Raw genomic sequence first — 19,196 nt, forward strand, 5'->3', positions numbered from 1 at the left:
GTCAGTTGCTGGGAAAACTGGCTTTTATCTTTCTGTGGCTCCCCTTGGCCTTGAGATGCTTAACATTGTTGTCCTGTCTCATGATTTGTGTGAAAGAACATGGAGGATGAGCCAGAACACACACCGAAAGAGGAATAGATTAACAGGAGGGCAGGATAAGGTGCAAAACCACCCACGAGCTCTGCAATATCCTCAAGGAAACCCAATAAAACAACACCAAAAGAATGAATTACACCACCGTTGTCAAACTCAAGGCCAGACATTGGAACCAGAATCTGCAAGTGCCTGGGCCACATTAAGTGATGCACACAAAAATAGATTCAGTATTAAAAAACTTATTAAAAACAAAAAAAAAACAACTAATCCATTCTCAATCTTTATTAACATGAGTTCAGAAAATTGAAGGTTCTTCAAAAGGTGAACAAGACTGGTGACGCGGTCTTCTGTCATCTCCCTGGTATCTTGCATACTCGTCAGTGTCACGTTTCGAGGTGGTGGCGGACCCCAAAAAGCAGGTACGAGGGAAGAGCAGAGTGTATTTTACAAATTGTATTAAATCACAGAAAACTAAATCCAAAACAAAGTCCAAAGTATCAAACAAAAACCATGGCATGAGCTCAAAACTAATAGCAATAGAAACAAGACCTAAACATGACAGAAGTCACAGCATAAACAAACATGACAGGTACACAAACAAACAATGACCCGACACTGAGTGGTTGTGCCCGGAGTTCTTTTAATTAAAGCACTATTTGCATAACAAGCAGTTGCAGGGAGAGCCCTACAGTGCCACCTGTTGGTCCCAAACTGAATTATGACAGTCAGCATGTCTAATTGAGTAATGAAGTCTGATTTCTTGAGCGCCGCAACTTTCTCCGTGCGTTCAAGAGCTCTTGGGGTGGCCCTGTGCTCAATAAAAAAAAAAATCTGTTTCCTGTTTTTGTTAAAACCGGTTGTTCTCATCCTTAACCCTTTTCTCTTCACGCCAGGTGGTGAAAAAGACATGACAGCATACCCTTCCCCTTCACTTGATATCACTTCTGAATCACGCTTCGACAAAAGCTGTTATGGGCTCAAATTACGGGAGCCCGTATATGATTAAAAATGAACTCAAAAGGAACAAAACGACCAGAACAACGACACGACAAAAAAGATGGGCCGTCCAAACATTAAAGTTTTATGTCAAGTAGGGGCCGCAAAACATCAACCATATAGGTCACCGATGGCCCCCAGGCCGCATGTTGGATACCTCCAGCCGATGTGGATTTCCACTCGTATGTCGTTGATATGAATTAATATAAGCCTAGCTCTATTTAGCTAGCCACCAACCAGCAATAGCTACCAAGGTCATAGGCCTATTCCGAGGATTCTCTTTTTTGTGGGTTTATTTATGATAGTCATGCTTACTGAAATCCATGTTTCCTAATGATGATGACGAGATGTCAATTTCCACCAGGATGAGCATGCTAAGTGACTTTTGGAGAGGTTGGAAGACCTCATAATGGCCATTTCATTCGTCTTTCTTCTCCAAGGGGGGCCTTCTCTCTAAGTAACAAGCTATATAGTGGATGAAAATTCCATATATGACAATCACACATGAAGAAACTGTCAAGAGATATGAGAGTGCAGCTAGATGAGACGTACCCAAAACTATTCATCATATAGCATCTATTAAGGAGTCACCACATTAAATATGGTACAAGACGACATTCATTATAACAGAGAGGCTCGCATGTGTTTTGGACACATTCAGAAAACTAAACTATACTAGAACAATTTTGCATACAGTATTAGGCTAAGCATGAGCGTGGAGACTTCCTGGAGAGACATGAAAGGCAGAAATATGCTGTGATAAATATTTGGACAATATTATTACTCTCTGCAGGTGACATTCAAGGACGGTATGTGGAGGGATCAAATAAAACACCTGGCGATGAGAGACGTCGCCTGTACGTGATGCTCATATCTGGAGAGCCGACAAAAATAAATGATGTGGTTTAAAAAAAAAATATGGTGACTGGAGCCAAAAATACTTTGTTGGTGGTTTAGATAAGGAGGTAAAATTCTTCAGCGCAGCCGCACATGGATTCATGATATTTCCACTGAAGATATCCAAGCAGTGTTGGACATTAATAAAGCACTGGATGAGATCCTCAAGTGGCCTTAGTGGTCAGCACAAACAGTGTTTATTAATGCTAACTAACCGTGTTTCAACTGACTCAACTGTAAAGTACCACGAATACAACCTGGAAAATGGGTCCTATTTCATCTAGCATCTTTTGTATGTCAGCGAATATACCCACAGCAGTGGAAACTTTTTTTGTCAAGACTTTTATTTTACATTTCCCTCTACTGCTCCTTGCACGCCATTTAATATTTGCACACTATGGTCATTTGTGTATACTGTACCTCCAATAAAGGCTATTCAAAGACACGGAATGGTAAATGTACAGAACACTAAATGAAACAATAAACTGCACACACAGTTTGTCACCAACGTACCTTTATTTCACACATGCTCTGTATTGGATGACACAGATGCTTTCAAAACTAAGTACAGTAATCCCTCGTTTATCCCGGTTAATGGGGACCAAAACCACCCGAGATAAACTTAAATCCACAAAGTAGCAACCCCCCGCTCCATATAGATTAGTCCAGGAATAACAAAATACAGTAAACATATAATTTTATATAACATACAAGTCCACAAAAAAGTCGGCAAACGCAAAATTCATAATTCATTTTTTTATGAATGTTTGAAAAAATCCACGATGCATTGAAGCCACGATAAACGAACCGTGAAATAGCAAGGGATCACTGCACTGTACGGTGACAGCAAATATGGATGCTTTCTGACACCTAGTGGTGGCGATTGCACACAACAAAACCAACAATGTAGCTTTTCGTTCTACTTTCTGGGTGACAGAGTTTAGCCCATATGTCTATACATGTCTACTTCTTTTTCTTATATGATCTTAAGCCTCAATATGAATGCAACACGTGTTAGTAAAAATGTCACTCTTTGTTAAGATATTTTGTATCTCATTTTGTGACAGCAGCTTCAAAATCATTTCTGGATTTCAGTTGTAACGTAAAGTGTAAGTGGTATTATTTTCAAAGGGCCTTTGTCGTTAGTGTAAAGGTAAGGATACATTGTCCACTCACCGGACAGGTTTGGCCAATTGGGAATGTTCTTGCGCGTATATAATTCGGTGTTTGTCAGAGAATCAGAAAATGATAGTGATCTTGTGCGAGTGTCAACATGAACTCGGATCCTCTGCACTTTCTCTTTGACTGGCAGATTCTTGGATTGATAAGGTAATGAAACAATTTTGTATTTGTCGTCACAAAAGCTAATGCCCCACACAAAGGAGCTATGTGGCAAACAAGAATCCCCCCCAACCACGCCCAGTACCCAGTTGGTGTTGTCTCCCACCTCAACATCCCACACGTGTGTTCCCAAGTTCAAAGCAGAACCGAGGACACGGTTCCCGTACCTTTCCATATTGGCTGGACGCTCCTCTTTGACGTTCAAACTCACACTGGTCAAATCTTCGGACAGACTGAATTGCGGAGAGGCCGTGTTTGGGTCCAGAATCACGGGACTATAGGACACCATCTCCTTCATTTGTTTCCACACGGTGAACTTGAGGTTGCCCAGATGTTTGACTTCATCCAACAGAGCTCCTGAGGGCATCTTGGGTTTGTCAGGCAGCTGTTGGATTTTGCTCATCACATTCTGGTAGTTGTTCATGAAGGAAACCTGGTTCGAGCTCAGCTGCTTCTCTGTGGTTTGGATTGTGCCTGAGAGAGCGGCCAAGCCTTTGCGGAGAACCCCGATCTTCTCCTGCATCATCTGACTCTTCCTTTGCGCTTCCTCCTTCAGAGCAACCAACTTGGCCGCCTCCTCCGTCTGCAGGAAGTCGCGAAGCTCCTTGAAGCTCTTCTTAATTTTGCTTTCAACCTGGTTCTGCTGAACCTTGATGTACTCTGCTTGTTCCCTGCAGTTGTCTCTGACCATTATAAAATCTTGCTGTGTTTTCTTGACTTTTTGCAGGGCGTTCTGGACTTTCTCTCTGGGATCCAGCGCAGCATCCTCAAGCGAGCAGAACTTGTGGCCAGCGTGAATCTGTGCATCTCTGCAGATGAGGCACACACACTCCTGATGGTCCAGACAGAATAGCTTCTTCTTCTCCTCGTGTAAACTGCAGATGGCCTCAGGGTCAAGCAAGTCTTGTGTATAGGTCTCGCACACATTCTTCAGTGTCAGGTTCAAAGACGCATCACTCGCTTGACACGTTTTCCTACAGACTGGACACGAATGAATTTTTTTATGCTTCCACCACTGCTTCACACACTTACGGCAGAAGCTGTGGCTACACTTCAACATGACGGGATCGTTAAAGATGTTCAGACAGGTCGGACAGCGGAGCTCATCTGCCATTTTTCCAGCCATGGTTCCTATGAAGACACCGGGGTCTTGTTCTGGTGGCTAATAAAAGGTGGGACTCAAGTGGCTTCAGCACTCTGGCTTATTCCTGCGGCGTGATCAAACAAATGGGGCGGAAACAGTTGTGAGATCTCATCTCTGGAATATGCCTTACATGGGTAGGAGGAAAACAGACTCACAAAATACGCTTTGAAAAAAAAGTTCTAAAAACAAAAACGCGCATCTGAATGGACGTCGCGCACTTCAAATCACATAGCATCAAATTATACAATTCAATTAACTCTAAATGCAGATGGACAGTGGATTGGCACATTGGCAGAGAAACCCCGGGGGTGCCCATTATGTTGTTTTGTCCAAATTGAATTGAATACAACTTTATTGTCATATGTGCTGTATGTATGTGTAACATACAACACAGAATGAATCACAATACGTAAAAACATTGGATAACCTCACCAGTGAAATAGAGCCGATCACAGTTGACCCTGAGCGAGAGGCAAGGTGCACCCTGGACTGGTCGCCAGCCAATTCACATATCAAGAAGACCAAAAAAAAACGCACTAATCTAAACCTTGGAGCCGCTGAAAATGTTTGGCCAATGACCCCAAGTGTTCTCAACACACTTTGCTTAAAGGCCCTGCCTTAAATCAAAGCCACAAAGACCACATTCTTAATGCATAATCTGCGATTGTTTTACTGATGACATTTGTGATTTCAAAGCTTTGTCCAGCTGTTTGCTCAAATTTGTCATATTTCATTAAAGAGGACAGTGATATACAGCATTTCAAAACCACTTCACTAATGTTCACCATTTTTATGTCTTTAAAATCTGACTTGATTTGATGTGCAGGTTGGGAGGAAAATATGGCCACCAACATTTTGAAGTAGAATGTCAAGCAGTCGTGTCAATCGACAAAACTACAAACAATGTTTTAATTTCAGAAGATATTGTCATAAAAATCTTCCATGAGATGGTACCACCTCCTTTGTAAATAGTTTTGGATGCTTTCTTTTTATTTCAGTTTTTGCCATGTTTTCAGTTTGCATTTTCACCTTTTATTAATCTATTTATTCAATTTGATCATATTCACAATTTTATCAATTTTCATTCGACTAGACTTGGTTGTCCAATGTAATATATCCAGGAGTTTTTAATCTTAATTTTATGAACTAATTTGGTGACAAGTGTAATATTTTCCTATATGTTGTGTTGTTTTTGTTATTTTGACTTCAAAATGGCGCCGCAAGAGTGGCTGCCTTTCCAGCTGCTCCTATATTTTGTTGTTCTACTTCTTCCTTTCATAACTTTGCTGCTGTGAATTGGAAATTTCTCCATTGCGAGACTAATAAAGGTTTTCTTATCTTATCTTATATTTATTGGGGTGTGGGACGCTCAAGAACCTGCCTCCCAAATTTCTTCCGGTGCCTGCCTACAACCACACCACGGGGCAGGAAAATAAACATACACACGACCAAATGATTACCCATCAACAATTTTCACATTAAATGAACATTGAAGCCATTAAAAGCTTGTTACCTCGTGGTTTAAACACACAGCTCTTCTTTGGACAGGATGAAAGCAGACTGACCGCTGATAGCTGAGCTGCCGCGCTGCCTGCCTTCCGCCCACTACAAGTGTCACGTCAAAGCAGCCGCCATTTTGTATTTACCGCCACTACCGTCAAGCAATTCAAATGAATTTTATTTTTATAGCAGTGTATCGTGACTATGGGAGCTCATTCTGGGCAATAAATATAATTATAACAGTAAAAAATAAAACGTATAATTTTTATTATCACACACACACACACACAGACACACAAGGGGGTTGGGGGGGGGGGTAATCCTCCTTCTGCCAGCACTTAAATGTTCACATTGGAAATGATCCCTTTTCAGCGTTAATTACTCATTAATTTGATTTTAATGTAAAGATGCCCTAGTGACTTGACTCTGACTTTTAAATTGAGTCTTACAGCCAAAGCTGCTCATGGTGGCCTTGGCTTTCATGTCATTCAAAGCTGTTTTAGTCCTTGTTTGGGAAGCACCCTCGTTCAGTCTCCTCGCTCTCTTCTCTGTGTCCGCCTTGTCCACGAGGTACTCCTGAAAGCAGTCCTTGTTTAGTTGGACTCCGGTTAAAGCTCTGAAACTCATTTCTTACCTTCACCATGTCCAGCATTAAGGATGCGCTCATGTTTTCCAGACTTCCGCACACTGGCAGGTAACACTGCTCTGCGAGGTTGCTGATGGCCAAGTGAAGGCTTCCCATTTCGGCAGCCTAAGAGAGGATGAAATGCTTCATTATAATCCCAAATAAGACACTGAATGCTTTTCAATTTTGACCTAATTTGTTAAAAAGTGTTTTCCTCTTTAAAAAAAAATTGGAGCTACATTGCTTCATCCGTGACATCGTAAAAAGCTGACTTGATTTAACGTATGATTTTTGTTGTGTTAGAATTTGAATTAAGAAAACAAAACATGAGATAGCCAGGAAAAAAATATTGAAATAGATGTGTTGCCTACTTCAATAGTTTGATACAAATAACACAAAGTAAAAGTTAAAATCTCTCACTATACATTAACGTGCATGCCTGCTTGTTGGACTCCAAGGAATTCAAATTTTCCAGGATGTCAAATTATACGCAGTAAGGTGTCACTTCAGTGACAAGCTATTGCAGCCCCTAGAAGGGAACATATTTTCTACCGATATACTTTTCAATTGGTCATTTGCAATTAATTATATCCCACCCATTACGTTCAGAATATAGCTTAATGAGCCCGCTTCAGGTGCCACATGCACTAATCCATATTTTAACTGACATGTATCAGTTAGTCAGTGGCTTGAGTAATGAGGCACTGCTTTCACCGAAAAAAAACAACTTTTATTTCTCTCTCTCACTCAGCACTTAAGTTTTCTGTGGGTGCAGCCAAAATGTTTGTGTGAATACCTTCTTTCTGGACTGCCCTTGCTCCTTCATCAAGTTATCCTCTGCCTGCTTGTTTTTCTCTTTCAGGCCCTCCAACTCTCTCTGAAGTTCATAAAGTTCTTTACTGGCCGCCTAAGCACAAGGTAACATGTCAGGTCAAGTAAGATCTTGTTACTGGAAGTACCGTATTTGAATGTTTTCTAGTCAAGCCTAACCAATTTGAGCAAGTTGTGTCCTTGCTTCATGGCATGCAGCTGTCGCCTACCCCGCTCCACCTCCTCCTCCACACGCCGCAAATGTTGCAGCAGCTGCTGGTGGGCAAAGCACAGGGTCTCGTGGCGCCGGATGATGGGCATGACTGCACATTCCGAGTCGGTCTCAAGGTGACCTTAAAGAGGCGGCGCAGAGTTCATGCAGTGCGCTTAATAGCAGTCCGGAGTGGAATTTCCGGGAGAGTGAAATAATTTCTTGAGCTCTGTGATTTTCTTTCTTTGTCTTTGTTCAAGGTTCAACCCTATTACAAAATCATTACGGCAAATGTGGACATACTGTCAGGGAGATAATCCAACGTTTTCATCAAAAAGTCCTCATAGATTTTGTACTTGGATAGTCTCTTCTTTAAAACGAGCCTCCTGCCAATTGAAATAAGCAAATGCGTCACTGGAGTTGATATCAAGCATCACACGAAGACAAAAAAAAACCTCTCACCTGTCTCGAAGTTGCTGCAGCTGTTTTGTCAGCTCCTCCAACTCGCACTGCTTCATCAAGTTGTCCTCCTGCACTGCCTTGTACTGCTGCACAGCTTGAGTTTGCTTGACTTCATTATCACTCACAAACCTTTCAAACGTCAGCACTTTCTCTTTTGTCTGTGGGAAGATGAGATAAGATAAGATATCCTTTATTTGTCCCACAATGGGGAAGATGCATGTCACACAACATTGTAGAATAGAATAGAGATGAATATCTCATCTAATTACTCGATTTTATTCACATATCGGTATTCACATATATAGGTTGGTCCAAAATCTAAAGATGAATAATAAAAAATGAATGACAGCATATAATGTCAATCGAAAACAAAGGAAGTGGCAGAACGTGAAGGAGGAAAAAAGAAAAGCAGGAGCAAGGATGTAAAGGTGTATGAATAAAAACAGGTGGAAAGGAAGGACAGCAAAAGAAAGATGAAAATAGGGCTCTGGGTCTGAAGGACGGAAGGAAAAACCTTGCAGATGTAATAAAATATGAATGTTTAAAAGTGTAGCTCCTGAGGCCCAGCTCATATATCATCGATACATACCTCCTGATGTTTCATTTGCAGCTCAATCTTTCTCTGAGCCAGCTCCTCCACATTTCTCTGAAACTCTTCTCTTTTGAGCGCAAGATTGTTGTTCACTTCATCTAGCTCGGCTTGTTTCTTCAGAACCAGAGTCTTTTGTAGGGTGTTCACACCAACCTTGAGGATACTGCTTGGAGGCTTAATGGCAGACCAACAACATTTACATGCACCTATTATGAAATGGTGGTGTAATTTTACGGAAAAATACACCTTGAAGGCCCACGCCACAGACTGAGTGATGAGGCCAAATACAACTGAACTGGACAATTGAAATTAAAAAAAATTGTCACGGACACGTACCCGCACACAAGGCAACACAATGAAAAAACCGGGAGATGACGTTTTGAGGCGACATATATACTATACTGCATTATTTTCTATTGAACCACAAAAAACACGGTCTGATTGTTAATAAAGAAACAGCGTGTCCATTTCTGTCTTATACTGCCCCCACGTGGCCAAGTTGCGCACACCACAAAGAGCAGTGCAACGTGGTTTTATTGTTTATATGTCATTATCGCTTTGGAATTTTAATAATGAGTGCTATTTTTTCCATAAGACATTTGGAATTGTAATGTTAATTGTCACAAACGAATGATTTTAAACCTGACAGCCATCCTTCTATATTCTTGCAATTCATATTGGCCACGGTGCAGTACAGCATGCAGAGAAGAGCTCGTCTCACCTCACTTACAACTGGGATGTAATTCACATTCTCCTCTCTTTCTCTGAGAACATAAACATTGTACACAATTCAGTCAAAGGTGAGTTGAATGGGATTTGAATGCAGATTGAAGCAGGCCTACCTGCAGTCATCGGGCTGAGTAATAAAAATATTCCTCGTCTTCTTCTCCACTCTGAGCTTCAGCCGCTCGTGATCTGCCAAGAAAGGAAGCGAGTTGGTTATCATGTTGATGGCAAGTTTAAAAGGCTTGTCAACTTTTGGACGATCACGGAACGTTCGGGATGGTTTTTTTCTTGATTTGAAGGTCGGTTGCCCAGAGACCAAACGCTGGACGAAAAGGAATGTGCTTGGATCGGTTCTCAGTTGTCACGACAACGCCCTCAAGAGGCGGTGCTGTGTGTCTCAATTGACTTCCGCAAGATTGAAAGAAAAACAAGAAGAGCTCCCACTCTGTCTCAAATTTCTGCTCCCGGGAAACCGCGATGTCGAAGTCTCACTCACTCGCTCCAACTGGACGAATTTACACGAAAATATTTTTTCCCCAGCATATTTCCCTTGTAGACGAGGCATAGAAGTTGCGTACTGAAGACCTTTATGGGAGTCGTTTAAAAAAAGACGAAAAACAATCGCACTAGTTTGCTGATCTTGTGTCATTACTTAAAAATCGGTATATTTGTGCAATATAGATGTTTTTGAAAAGATTTTGCAACATTGTACATTTACATCACCCTGATTAATGTTGCTATTGATATTCTTCAACAAATAAAATGTATCCGTGTCCTCACTGGTTGGGTAGATAAAGGTGCTGCATGCTGCTGCATGCTGAAAATTCTTACTTTCTTTTGCCAAAAATAACGTCATACCATATGTCATTAGACAATATGTATGGTCCAGAGAAGCAAACAAAAAAAAGAGATTAGTTTCTTGTTCTAGATATATAATTGTTTAAATATTTCATTATTTATTAATCCAGCTAAATATTTTGCAGACCTAAGTGTTGCACTTTTCAAAATTACAGTTGTACTTGAAGGATTTTTTTAAAGGGTTAGCACAACGGCCTCACAGTGCAGAGTTCCAGGATTCAATTCTGGCTCCGGCCCTGAGTGGGGTTTGCATGCTCTCCCCATGCCTGCATGGGTTTTCTCTGGGTACATCGATTTCCTCCCACATTCCAAATACATACATGACAGGATAAGTGGATTAGAAAATGGATGGGAGGATGGATAAAAAAAAATCCTGAGAAAATAGTACTTTGCTTCACCCATTCATTTCGCATTCAAATCATGTTAACATATTGCATTCCATTTTTTAATGCTGAAAAAAATGTCACACTCAGAAGACTATTGTGACACAACCATACCAACAACTTAATTTAATCCTGATTGAGCAATTGTGTGGTCTTCCACATTCTAACAGTTCCTCTGGCCCGCAAAGAGACATGCTTGAAGGACAAGTTTTTGACAAACAACAAACACACACCACTTCCAGTTTTGTCACAGGAAGCATATTTTTTGCAGACATAAGTGTGAAACCCAAATATGCATGATGAGCGATTCATCACAGGAACTTTTTAATATTGTCTTCAGCTCAGACAGCCGTGTACGCTACTGTGAGTGATCACTGGCCCTGTGGTGAGTTGAAATCTTGTACAGTATGTAACATGATCAAATATGATTTCTATTTGATATTTTATTTTTGCATTGCAAGTAAGTTAACCAAGACATAAGCTCTCATCAGCTTTCCCCGTGAAGCTGCAAATGGGGGCAAACTCAGTTCAACATGTCCTTAAATGGTATCCGTCCTCATCGCCTGAGCTGCTCTCTGATGTCGACCACAGCACATTGCAGAGCTATCTTATTAGTGTAGCCCGATTTCGAAAGAGAATGCCCTTAAATGGGCCTCTGGATACATCGTGTTGTCTTATTAACGCTTCACACTAGTTTTTGCTCTTTTCATCTTGCGTTCTGGATCACCCGCGACATCACTAGCAAACCATCAGGACACACTGGATATATGACTGGGCTCCCGGGATGATTGCAGTCAACAGATGTGAGTCTCTTTATCAGAGACTGGACGGGGATGTCAAAAACTGGCTGGCTGTCGACCATTCTCCCGCATCAGGCAATACAGTACACAGGTGAGCAATGTATGGAAACCCAACACACTATTCATCCATCCATTTTCAAATGCGCTTATCCTCGCAAGGGTTTAGACAGTTGTGTGCCAAATGTAGAGCCACAAAGTTAAAACACAAATCAATACCGATTGTTTGGATGTGATCAAGTCTACCATTTCTCATTAAACAACAAACATGAATCCACTTCATTTACAATTGTAACTGAATGGTATGTGTTGCTCAACGATGGACACACTTTGTGCAAATAGGCAATACCTGCTGGATTAAACGCTCTTTTGGTCCTTGGGCAAACCATAAAGTTGGCCAAAGCACAAAACCTCATATCTGCAGGATTATATGATCGGCTGATTTCATGTTTGATGAGGAGGCAACATAGAAGGCCGCTCGTATTCAGTCATCTTAAACACATACTGGTACTATTGTATATACAAGTTTGCGCTTTTGCCATCCATAAGCTATGCATGGTCACATGCGATTGCTGTAAAAAAATGCAAATATTACACCAGATAACAGGAGAAAAAAAGGTCATACAAGGGGCAAACATGTTTTTCAAAGTCACGACGAAGATGATATTTCTTCTGTGTGAGAGCCAGCAAAAAGGAAGTGGTGACTTCTGTTGTGGTCTACTAGAAATACAGTGTGTTTGTTCTTTTGATTCTACTTACATGAACTTTATATCAAAACTGATTACTGTGCTCAAAATCACTATTTCTTTTACAAAAAGAAATCACCCAAATTAACAAAGAGACGGCAACAAAGAAGTGAAAAAAAATCAATCACGCAAAAAAGCTTTTTTTCTGTGCGATTCGGATTTTATTCCTTTCTTCTATTACTATATTTTGTAAATGCTGCACTGAGCCAAATGCTGTGAAATTTCATTTTGTATACTCTTGTTTGTACCTGAATGACAACATCTGTCTATGGCTACGTATTGCAATTCTGAATCTGAATCAAGTTTATTGGCAATATTTTGTGACAATCAAAAACAACTAAATTGCCATGCTATGGACATACATATCGTATATGTCCAAAACTCACTTGACCCACTCTTTAATAATAATAATTATTATGATTATGAAAAGGGATGCACAAATGTCACTATTTCTGAAAAAGTATAAGATTCAAACGATCTTGAACAGCCATAAATTTCACACACTACAACAGAAGTGTAACAACTTTTCATTCTTGACATTTCAACATTCAACTTCATGTTTTTATAATGGTGAACCGATTTTAGTAGGACTGCATGCAGTATGAGAACTACCGATGTCACTCATGCATTTCTAATAATACCCACAATTAATACATATTTTCATAATTGCTTTTATTGAAAAGCCTCAGTCATCAAGTATTGGGTGTACGGTTTTGAATGTGTTCTTACTTTTTCAAAGGCGATTAAAAAGCATGCAAATGATGAAGGCAAACGACCGGCAAGGCAAGGCAGGCAGACAGGTCTGCTTTGTGTTGTGTTCAGGCTTCATGTTATCAGAGGACTTGTGAGTGTCCTGACATATATGGATGAAGCCTGCCTCAGAATCAACTCCGAAAATAATCCAAGCGACCACAGTTGATCCCCCCCCCCCCACCCACGCACCCCTGCCTCTATGCCTTTATGCCTCCCCACGGCCGTGCTCGCTCGTCCGGCTGTGTGTGTGACAACTCAGCTGTCACCACGCGGCGCCCAGCCATGGAGACCAAATTCAGCTATTACCAATATTTAGCACAGTTTCGTCACGGACGAACTAAGTCATCGATTGACAGTAATGGTGATGATAATGAGGTAACGTCGAGACTGCGAGGAGACGGCAGGGTAATCAACGTGACGTCACACGCCGAGTGAGTCTCTTGTTCATTATGTGCTCGTGTATGTGTGTGCGTATGGACGCATGCCGTTGTGTGAAAATGCCCGACACGATTAACAATGACCGTAGTAATATGACGCAATGGCGCTCCAAATGAACTGTCTGGATAAATTAAAATATCAATTGTTTCATTCTTATTACCTTCGCCGAGGAGTTTTTAATGGCGTGGCGTTGAATGGTCCGGTTGACTGTACCGGTTTCTGACCACAAGGACGTTTCTTGTTGTTGTTGTTTTGATGAGTCTGCGTTCGTACAGGGATCTGCGCATGAATTCATTTGACATTTTTCTATTATTGCATTATTATTGATATCAGCAGCGGTGTTTAAAAATACGAAAAAAATCTTAAATAAATCTGTAGGAATATAAAACAAAATTATAGATTCTAAGTGCCTTTCATTATTCATTATGCAGTGCAATTGGATGTGATAGTAGTTGTGTCTACAGTCAGGTCAACATTTCAAATGAGAAGCTGTTCTAAAGGTCAAACCAAATTTATTTGGTAAAAAAAAAAATAACTAAAAAATAGAACCAAAAATGGAAAAATAAAGATTGAGTAAAAATTAAATGTAGGAACTAACACTAGTTCAAAACCCTATTTTTAAACCCTAACCCCAACGCTACTTTGAAACACTAGCCCTGGTTTGAAAACCTAAACACTAGTTTAAAACCCTACTCTTGAAACCCTAACATTACTCTGATGCTCGACTTTTTGAAGCTGTTTACTCTTCCCCATTCAAGGGATGTTGATCCAGTGGTCCTGGCCATCCGTGGGGGGGATGTGGAAGTTGTTAAGAAGGTGGCAGAATCTTCTCCTCACAGTCTGCTGAGGGAGAACAAAGATGGCTGGATCCCTTTGCATCATGCAGCCTTCAATGGCCAGCATGACTGCCTGAGGACCTTATTGAAAGGTATCAGCGTTTACAAATATATTCAAATGGGTACCTTTGGTTCACAAATGAGCCCCTCATCTGCTTTGCGTGTTGTTTCCTGCTCCAGCACATCCAGGTTCTGCAGACAAACGCACCTTGCAGGAACAGACTGGCTTGCTGCTTGCTGTGTCTTCTGAACATTTGTCGTGTGTGAAGTGTCTTCTGGAGTCCGGAGCTGATCCTGACATCAGCAGCAAGAACAAAGCAACCCCTTTGTACACAGGTCAAGTGGTTCCGTTATTTGTCAAACAGGCAACAGCAATTATAAACTCACTGGTCACAACATTAGATGCAGTCTGATTAAAAAATAATAAAAATCTGCTGTTTTGCATCCTCTGAGAGATATTTTGGGTTTTATTCAGTCACATGGAGCGGTTGACAATACACAATAATATCAGTTTTACCATAACCGTTCCTCTGCAGCCTGCAGGTTGGACAACATGGACATGGTGAGCCTCATCCTCTCTTTCGGCGCCTCCGTTAACCAGCGGTGTGCTCAGGGATGGACTGCCCTTCACGAGGCCGTGTCCAGGAACAACATTGCAACATGTGACATTCTCGTTGGAGCCGGGGCCACTATCAACCCCTCCAACACGTACAGCATCACACCGCTCATTGTTGCAGCTCAAATGGGACGCTTGGAAGCACTGAAATACCTCATTGGAAAAGGTAACTATTAGTCATATATGTGTACTGCTGATTATTGATAGATATGACAAAATGCAATGGCTTTTTTTTGGGTTTTGGGTCATTAGGTGCCGATGTGAACATGCAGACTTGTGACGGTGTCACGGCACTGCATGAAGCCAGTAAAAATGGCCACAAGGAAATTGTGACAGTGTTGTTGTCCAAAAATGCAGATGCAAATAAGATGGCGACCACAGGTTTACTCCCACTGCATGTTGCAGCTCAACATGGACACCAAGAGTGAGTTTATTTCTCTGGTCATTACAGTAGGATGGGGAACCAAGTATATTTGTGGTGATGCTTAGTTTAAAAAAAAAAACATTGACCAAAAGCGTGTCAGTTTACACTGTGCCTTTGTATTCAGGGTGGTATCTCTGCTTGTCCCTGTGACAAGTCGTACCAGGCTTCGGCACAGCGCCATTAGCCCTCTGCACCTGGCGGCCGAGCACGACAGGCCGCAAGTGGCAGCTGCGCTACTCAAGGCAGGCGCGCACGTCAACGTCACGCTGGCCCCCGCTCTCTCGGCACGCTATGCCGACGGACGCGCGACGGCCCTCTGCTTCGCCGTCGCCAACGGCTGCGCCGAGACAGCCAAGGTCCTCTTGAACGCCGGCGCCAACACGGGCCTGGACCCCGTCAGTCCTCTGCTGCTGGCCGTGCAGAGGGGCAGCACAGACATAGTGTCACTGCTATTGCAGAGAGGAGCTGACGTCAATGCCAAAATCACATCTTGGGCCACGACGTTCCCTGCGGTTGTTGCGCTCTGCGTGGATAATCTGCCTCTACTGAAGTGTCTTCTGGATAACGGCTGTGATGCCCTTTCCTGCTTCTCCTGCCCATATGGCGGAGGTCCTCATCCAGAACAATCGCACATGAGAAATATTGGCACCATTCCTCCCTTAAACTGTAACGGACCAGCACATGAAGCAACACAGGTACCACAATGAAGCACCGATATTTGTCAGAGGTCTTAAGTCAGAGGTAGCCAAAGTCCTCGCACTCTGTAATTAAGTACAAATACAATTGACATCCATCATAGTCTCATTCATTTCGTAGCTAACAGCGTATTAATATTCTAAACTGAAAAACTAAAAAACAACCAAACAAACAAACTGCTGCATTAGCTAGCAAAGCCAATTGAAAAAATAGACATTAGCTGTGTATTTTTTCAGATTCATCAGAATTTTTGAATGCCAGACACTTGTGCTTTTGAGGCCAGCACAAGACACAAGGCATTACCAACAAATTATTCTTGGAGCCGACAACATCGAACAATTCTCTTTAAAAAAGAGCCATGGGGAATATCTTGCTTCTCTCCTCAATGTTCCTGTTTCCTGTTTTTTTTCTCCTTTCTGCAGAGTCGCTCCTGTCCTTGTTTTTTTTTTTTCCAGCTCACAAGCCTCCAAAAGCTCAATCACGAAATCAAGCTCACAACCACGGTTGATATCTCTCGCTTTACATCAGGGGTGTCCAAGCTATGGTCCGGGGGCCGTTTGAGGCCATCCATCCATTTTTCAGAAGACATGAAAAAAAAGAAAAAAAAACTAAAAATGACATTTGATCTGGGCCACAAGGCTATTTAAAAATGGTGAAGGTGGGCAGAGTGAGAAGGGAGAGAGTTCTGTACATCTTTTGCCTCTCTTCGAAGATAAAAATGAAGCATTTATGATTAAAGCAATAACACAATTTATCTTCAAAACACTAGTGAATAAAGGTGATTCAGTTTTCGAGGCAAAAATAATTTCTTCCACTTTGTGCTCTTTGGCTGATTGATGTACACATCATCACATCAATGATCCTCAAGTAACTGAAAAACGGTCACCTTCCTGGTTTGTTCTTTTTTTGGAGTTCTGAATGTGGAAATGGGATTCAGCTGCAGGCAAGTGCAGAGATGGATCTATTTGGGAAATAGAGGGCTGCTGGCCACCCCAAAACAGCCTGATAAAATCCTCAAATATTTTGCTATAACACCTTTAACAGAAAGTTGATCAAATTGGCTACACAATATAAAATGGTTTTCCTGACCGACTTTAGCGTGTTTCAAAACGTTTAAGAATTTTGAAGTGGTCCTTTCATCCTTCCAGTTTTCTGTATGTGGCCCTCAAACAAAAAAGTTTGCACACTCCTGCTTTACATTCGGTACATACTGGTTTGTTTAAAGTTATATCATCAAAAAAGAAAGTTGGAAGCCTGCAGTAAACAGTAGAAAGTGCAGACATCTGTGTTCACATGTAGGGAGTAAAAGTAAAAATGGAATCAGAAAAATAAATCCTCAGCGAGAGATACCTGAAAAAGCTACTTCAGTAAAAAGTTAGCCTATATTTACTTTGTTACGTCCCACCCCTGTAGTTGATACAACTTCTCTTTTTGTTCTTCTGGGTTCCTCTCATTTAGTTCTGTCAATGGATTTCGACACCACCAGTGAGCCAATGGGCTGGACCCATCATCGACTTGCTGCTGGAGCACGTCGCTCATGTTCAGCTGTGCGGCAAACTCACTCAACTCTTAGAGAGCCGCTGCGAATGGGCTGCTGTCAAGAGAAAGTCATGTAAGACGCACACCCTCACATAGAGGACCCATGCTTACACTCACCGATCACAATATTAAAGGGATCATCTGGCCGATAGCGTACATTTTTCACTAACAAGCTCAATTTATGTTTTGCTTTTTTTTAGCTAAAAATCACATTAGCTTGCATTTTCAATCACATCCATTTGTTTGGGAGAAATCCAAAAGAAACTTTAAAACCGCACCCTGAAAATGAGCAATATGCCCCCCCCCCCCCATTCCCATCCTCCATGTTTTGGTAGAAGTCACTGGAGGGACTGGACATGATTTGTCCATTCAAAATCATTATAAATACATTGCTAATACTGTCAAAAGAACCCAAAATGTACATGGACATCATCTACTATGCTCCCAAAATGATTTGCCTTTCATGGCTGACTTATGGATTTAATGCACCTCAACACAAACAATCACAAACACATTGTCAAATGAAAAGTTGTTTGACTGTTATTAGCTTGGCGGCAAGATTACACATAAACGAAGCGTGATTTCCAGAAGACTTTATGAAGGGGGCCTGTGTTGAGTAAAAAACAAACAAACAACCCCCCCCCCCCCCCCCAGATGAATTCAGACGAGGCATAAAGGTGTGGCTACATACATACACTCACATTCAAAATTAAAGACCATTTGCATCAGGCACGTTGAGAACAAAATATTGATACTGTGACACGGTAAAATCAGTTCAAGTCCCCTAAAACATGTAATGTATACAACTCACAGTGATGACTGTATTGCTTGTTGTTGTTGTTGTTGTTGTTTTTTTAAATAAAATACTGTATTATTCTTGTTTTCTCTCACTAATTAATAGAAGGTTAATATTTCACAAAATTCAATGGAATAGTGCTTGATTTTCAAATTTCTCCTTCTTCAATTTATGTACAGTCAATTTGTTATATTGCAGTTATTGTAATACTGATGTGATATTATCGTGGGCACAGTATGGACAGCGTGGTGCTTTTTCAACCCCGAGCTTTGGACAAGTGTTGCAGTGACCATCCAAATGCAGCAGGTAGAGCTGTTACTCCACAACTTGAATTCAACGAACTGCATTTATGCTAACCGGTCACTTAGACATGTGTTGGGTTAGACAATTAAAAAAAAACATTCACTCTTGAACAAATGGACAATTTAGTGTTTTCATTTAAGAAATGAAACATGTTTTTGGAATCTGGGAGGAAGTCAGAGTACTTAGATAAAACCAAAGCAAACATGGGGAAATCAGGCAACCCCCATACAGGAAGACCAGAGCCCAGATTCATTTTAATTACTAATCATTATTATTTATAGTCATTTTTCTTTCGACAGTGTCACCTCGTCCACTGCGTCATCTTTGCAGACTGAGTGTTCGCAGCCGAGTGGGCCCCCAGAGACTGCGATCCCTCTCAAGTTTACCTCTACCTGCAAGACTGATCACATACCTTACCGTGATAGACTGATGATGTTAAGATGACCTCGTTTGGCATCTCAGCTATTAAGTACATTTATATTTGTCTGTCTTTTTAAAAAACAATTTTTAAACCTAATATATCTCATCTGTACGATATGTCTATTTATAAACTCTGTGATGTGACTTTCTCTCCTTTCTGATTTATTATTATTATTTTAATTTCACAGGAA

At 41.2% G+C, this 19,196-nt stretch overlaps 3 protein-coding genes and 1 long non-coding RNA gene across 7 annotated transcripts; 2 read left to right on the top strand and 2 right to left on the bottom strand.

The window, feature by feature from the left end:
• Position 1: 1 nt before the first annotated feature.
• On the top strand, positions 2–2,009 carry LOC127615213 (uncharacterized). Its single transcript, XR_007966848.1, has 2 exons — positions 2–515; positions 990–2,009. It is a non-coding gene; the product is annotated as an uncharacterized LOC127615213 (long non-coding RNA).
• A 477-nt stretch (positions 2,010–2,486) lies between these two features.
• Positions 2,487–6,107, bottom strand: LOC127615206 (E3 ubiquitin-protein ligase TRIM35-like). Of its 2 annotated transcripts, none has more exons than XM_052086812.1 (2): positions 5,988–6,107; positions 2,487–4,538 (listed from the first exon to the last, which is right to left on the bottom strand). In XM_052086812.1, the coding sequence occupies exon 2, from the start codon at positions 4,454–4,456 to the stop codon at positions 3,068–3,070; it is 1,389 nt and encodes a 462-aa protein (XP_051942772.1). In that variant the 5' UTR covers positions 4,457–4,538; positions 5,988–6,107; the 3' UTR covers positions 2,487–3,067. The 2 variants fall into 2 exon arrangements, with proteins under 2 accessions (XP_051942772.1, XP_051942773.1); XM_052086813.1 differs by lacking the exon at positions 5,988–6,107 and adding an exon at positions 4,907–5,578.
• A 241-nt stretch (positions 6,108–6,348) lies between these two features.
• Positions 6,349–9,810, bottom strand: si:ch1073-416d2.4 (coiled-coil domain-containing protein 42 homolog). Its single transcript, XM_052086815.1, has 9 exons — positions 9,517–9,810; positions 9,396–9,438; positions 8,672–8,848; positions 8,083–8,240; positions 7,924–8,006; positions 7,590–7,762; positions 7,396–7,506; positions 6,609–6,725; positions 6,349–6,550 (listed from the first exon to the last, which is right to left on the bottom strand). Exons 1-9 carry the CDS (start codon positions 9,618–9,620, stop codon positions 6,371–6,373), a joined length of 1,146 nt encoding a protein of 381 aa, XP_051942775.1. The 5' UTR covers positions 9,621–9,810; the 3' UTR covers positions 6,349–6,370.
• A 1,019-nt stretch (positions 9,811–10,829) lies between these two features.
• Positions 10,830–19,149, top strand: LOC127615205 (ankyrin repeat and SOCS box protein 2-like). Of its 3 annotated transcripts, none has more exons than XM_052086810.1 (9): positions 10,830–11,026; positions 11,384–11,532; positions 14,134–14,303; positions 14,392–14,547; positions 14,748–14,993; positions 15,080–15,251; positions 15,376–15,946; positions 17,406–17,559; positions 18,885–19,149. In XM_052086810.1, exons 2-9 carry the CDS (start codon positions 11,426–11,428, stop codon positions 19,013–19,015), a joined length of 1,707 nt encoding a protein of 568 aa, XP_051942770.1. In that variant the 5' UTR covers positions 10,830–11,026; positions 11,384–11,425; the 3' UTR covers positions 19,016–19,149. The 3 variants fall into 3 exon arrangements, with proteins under 3 accessions (XP_051942770.1, XP_051942769.1, XP_051942771.1); XM_052086809.1 differs by lacking the exon at positions 10,830–11,026 and adding an exon at positions 13,007–13,368 and having other exon boundaries at positions 11,066–11,532; XM_052086811.1 differs by lacking the exon at positions 10,830–11,026 and having other exon boundaries at positions 11,066–11,532.
• Positions 19,150–19,196: the final 47 nt, after the last annotated feature.

The sequence above is a fragment of the Hippocampus zosterae genome, chromosome 14 (genome assembly GCF_025434085.1).
Source record: "Hippocampus zosterae strain Florida chromosome 14, ASM2543408v3, whole genome shotgun sequence".
Taxonomy (NCBI): domain Eukaryota; kingdom Metazoa; phylum Chordata; class Actinopteri; order Syngnathiformes; family Syngnathidae; genus Hippocampus; species Hippocampus zosterae.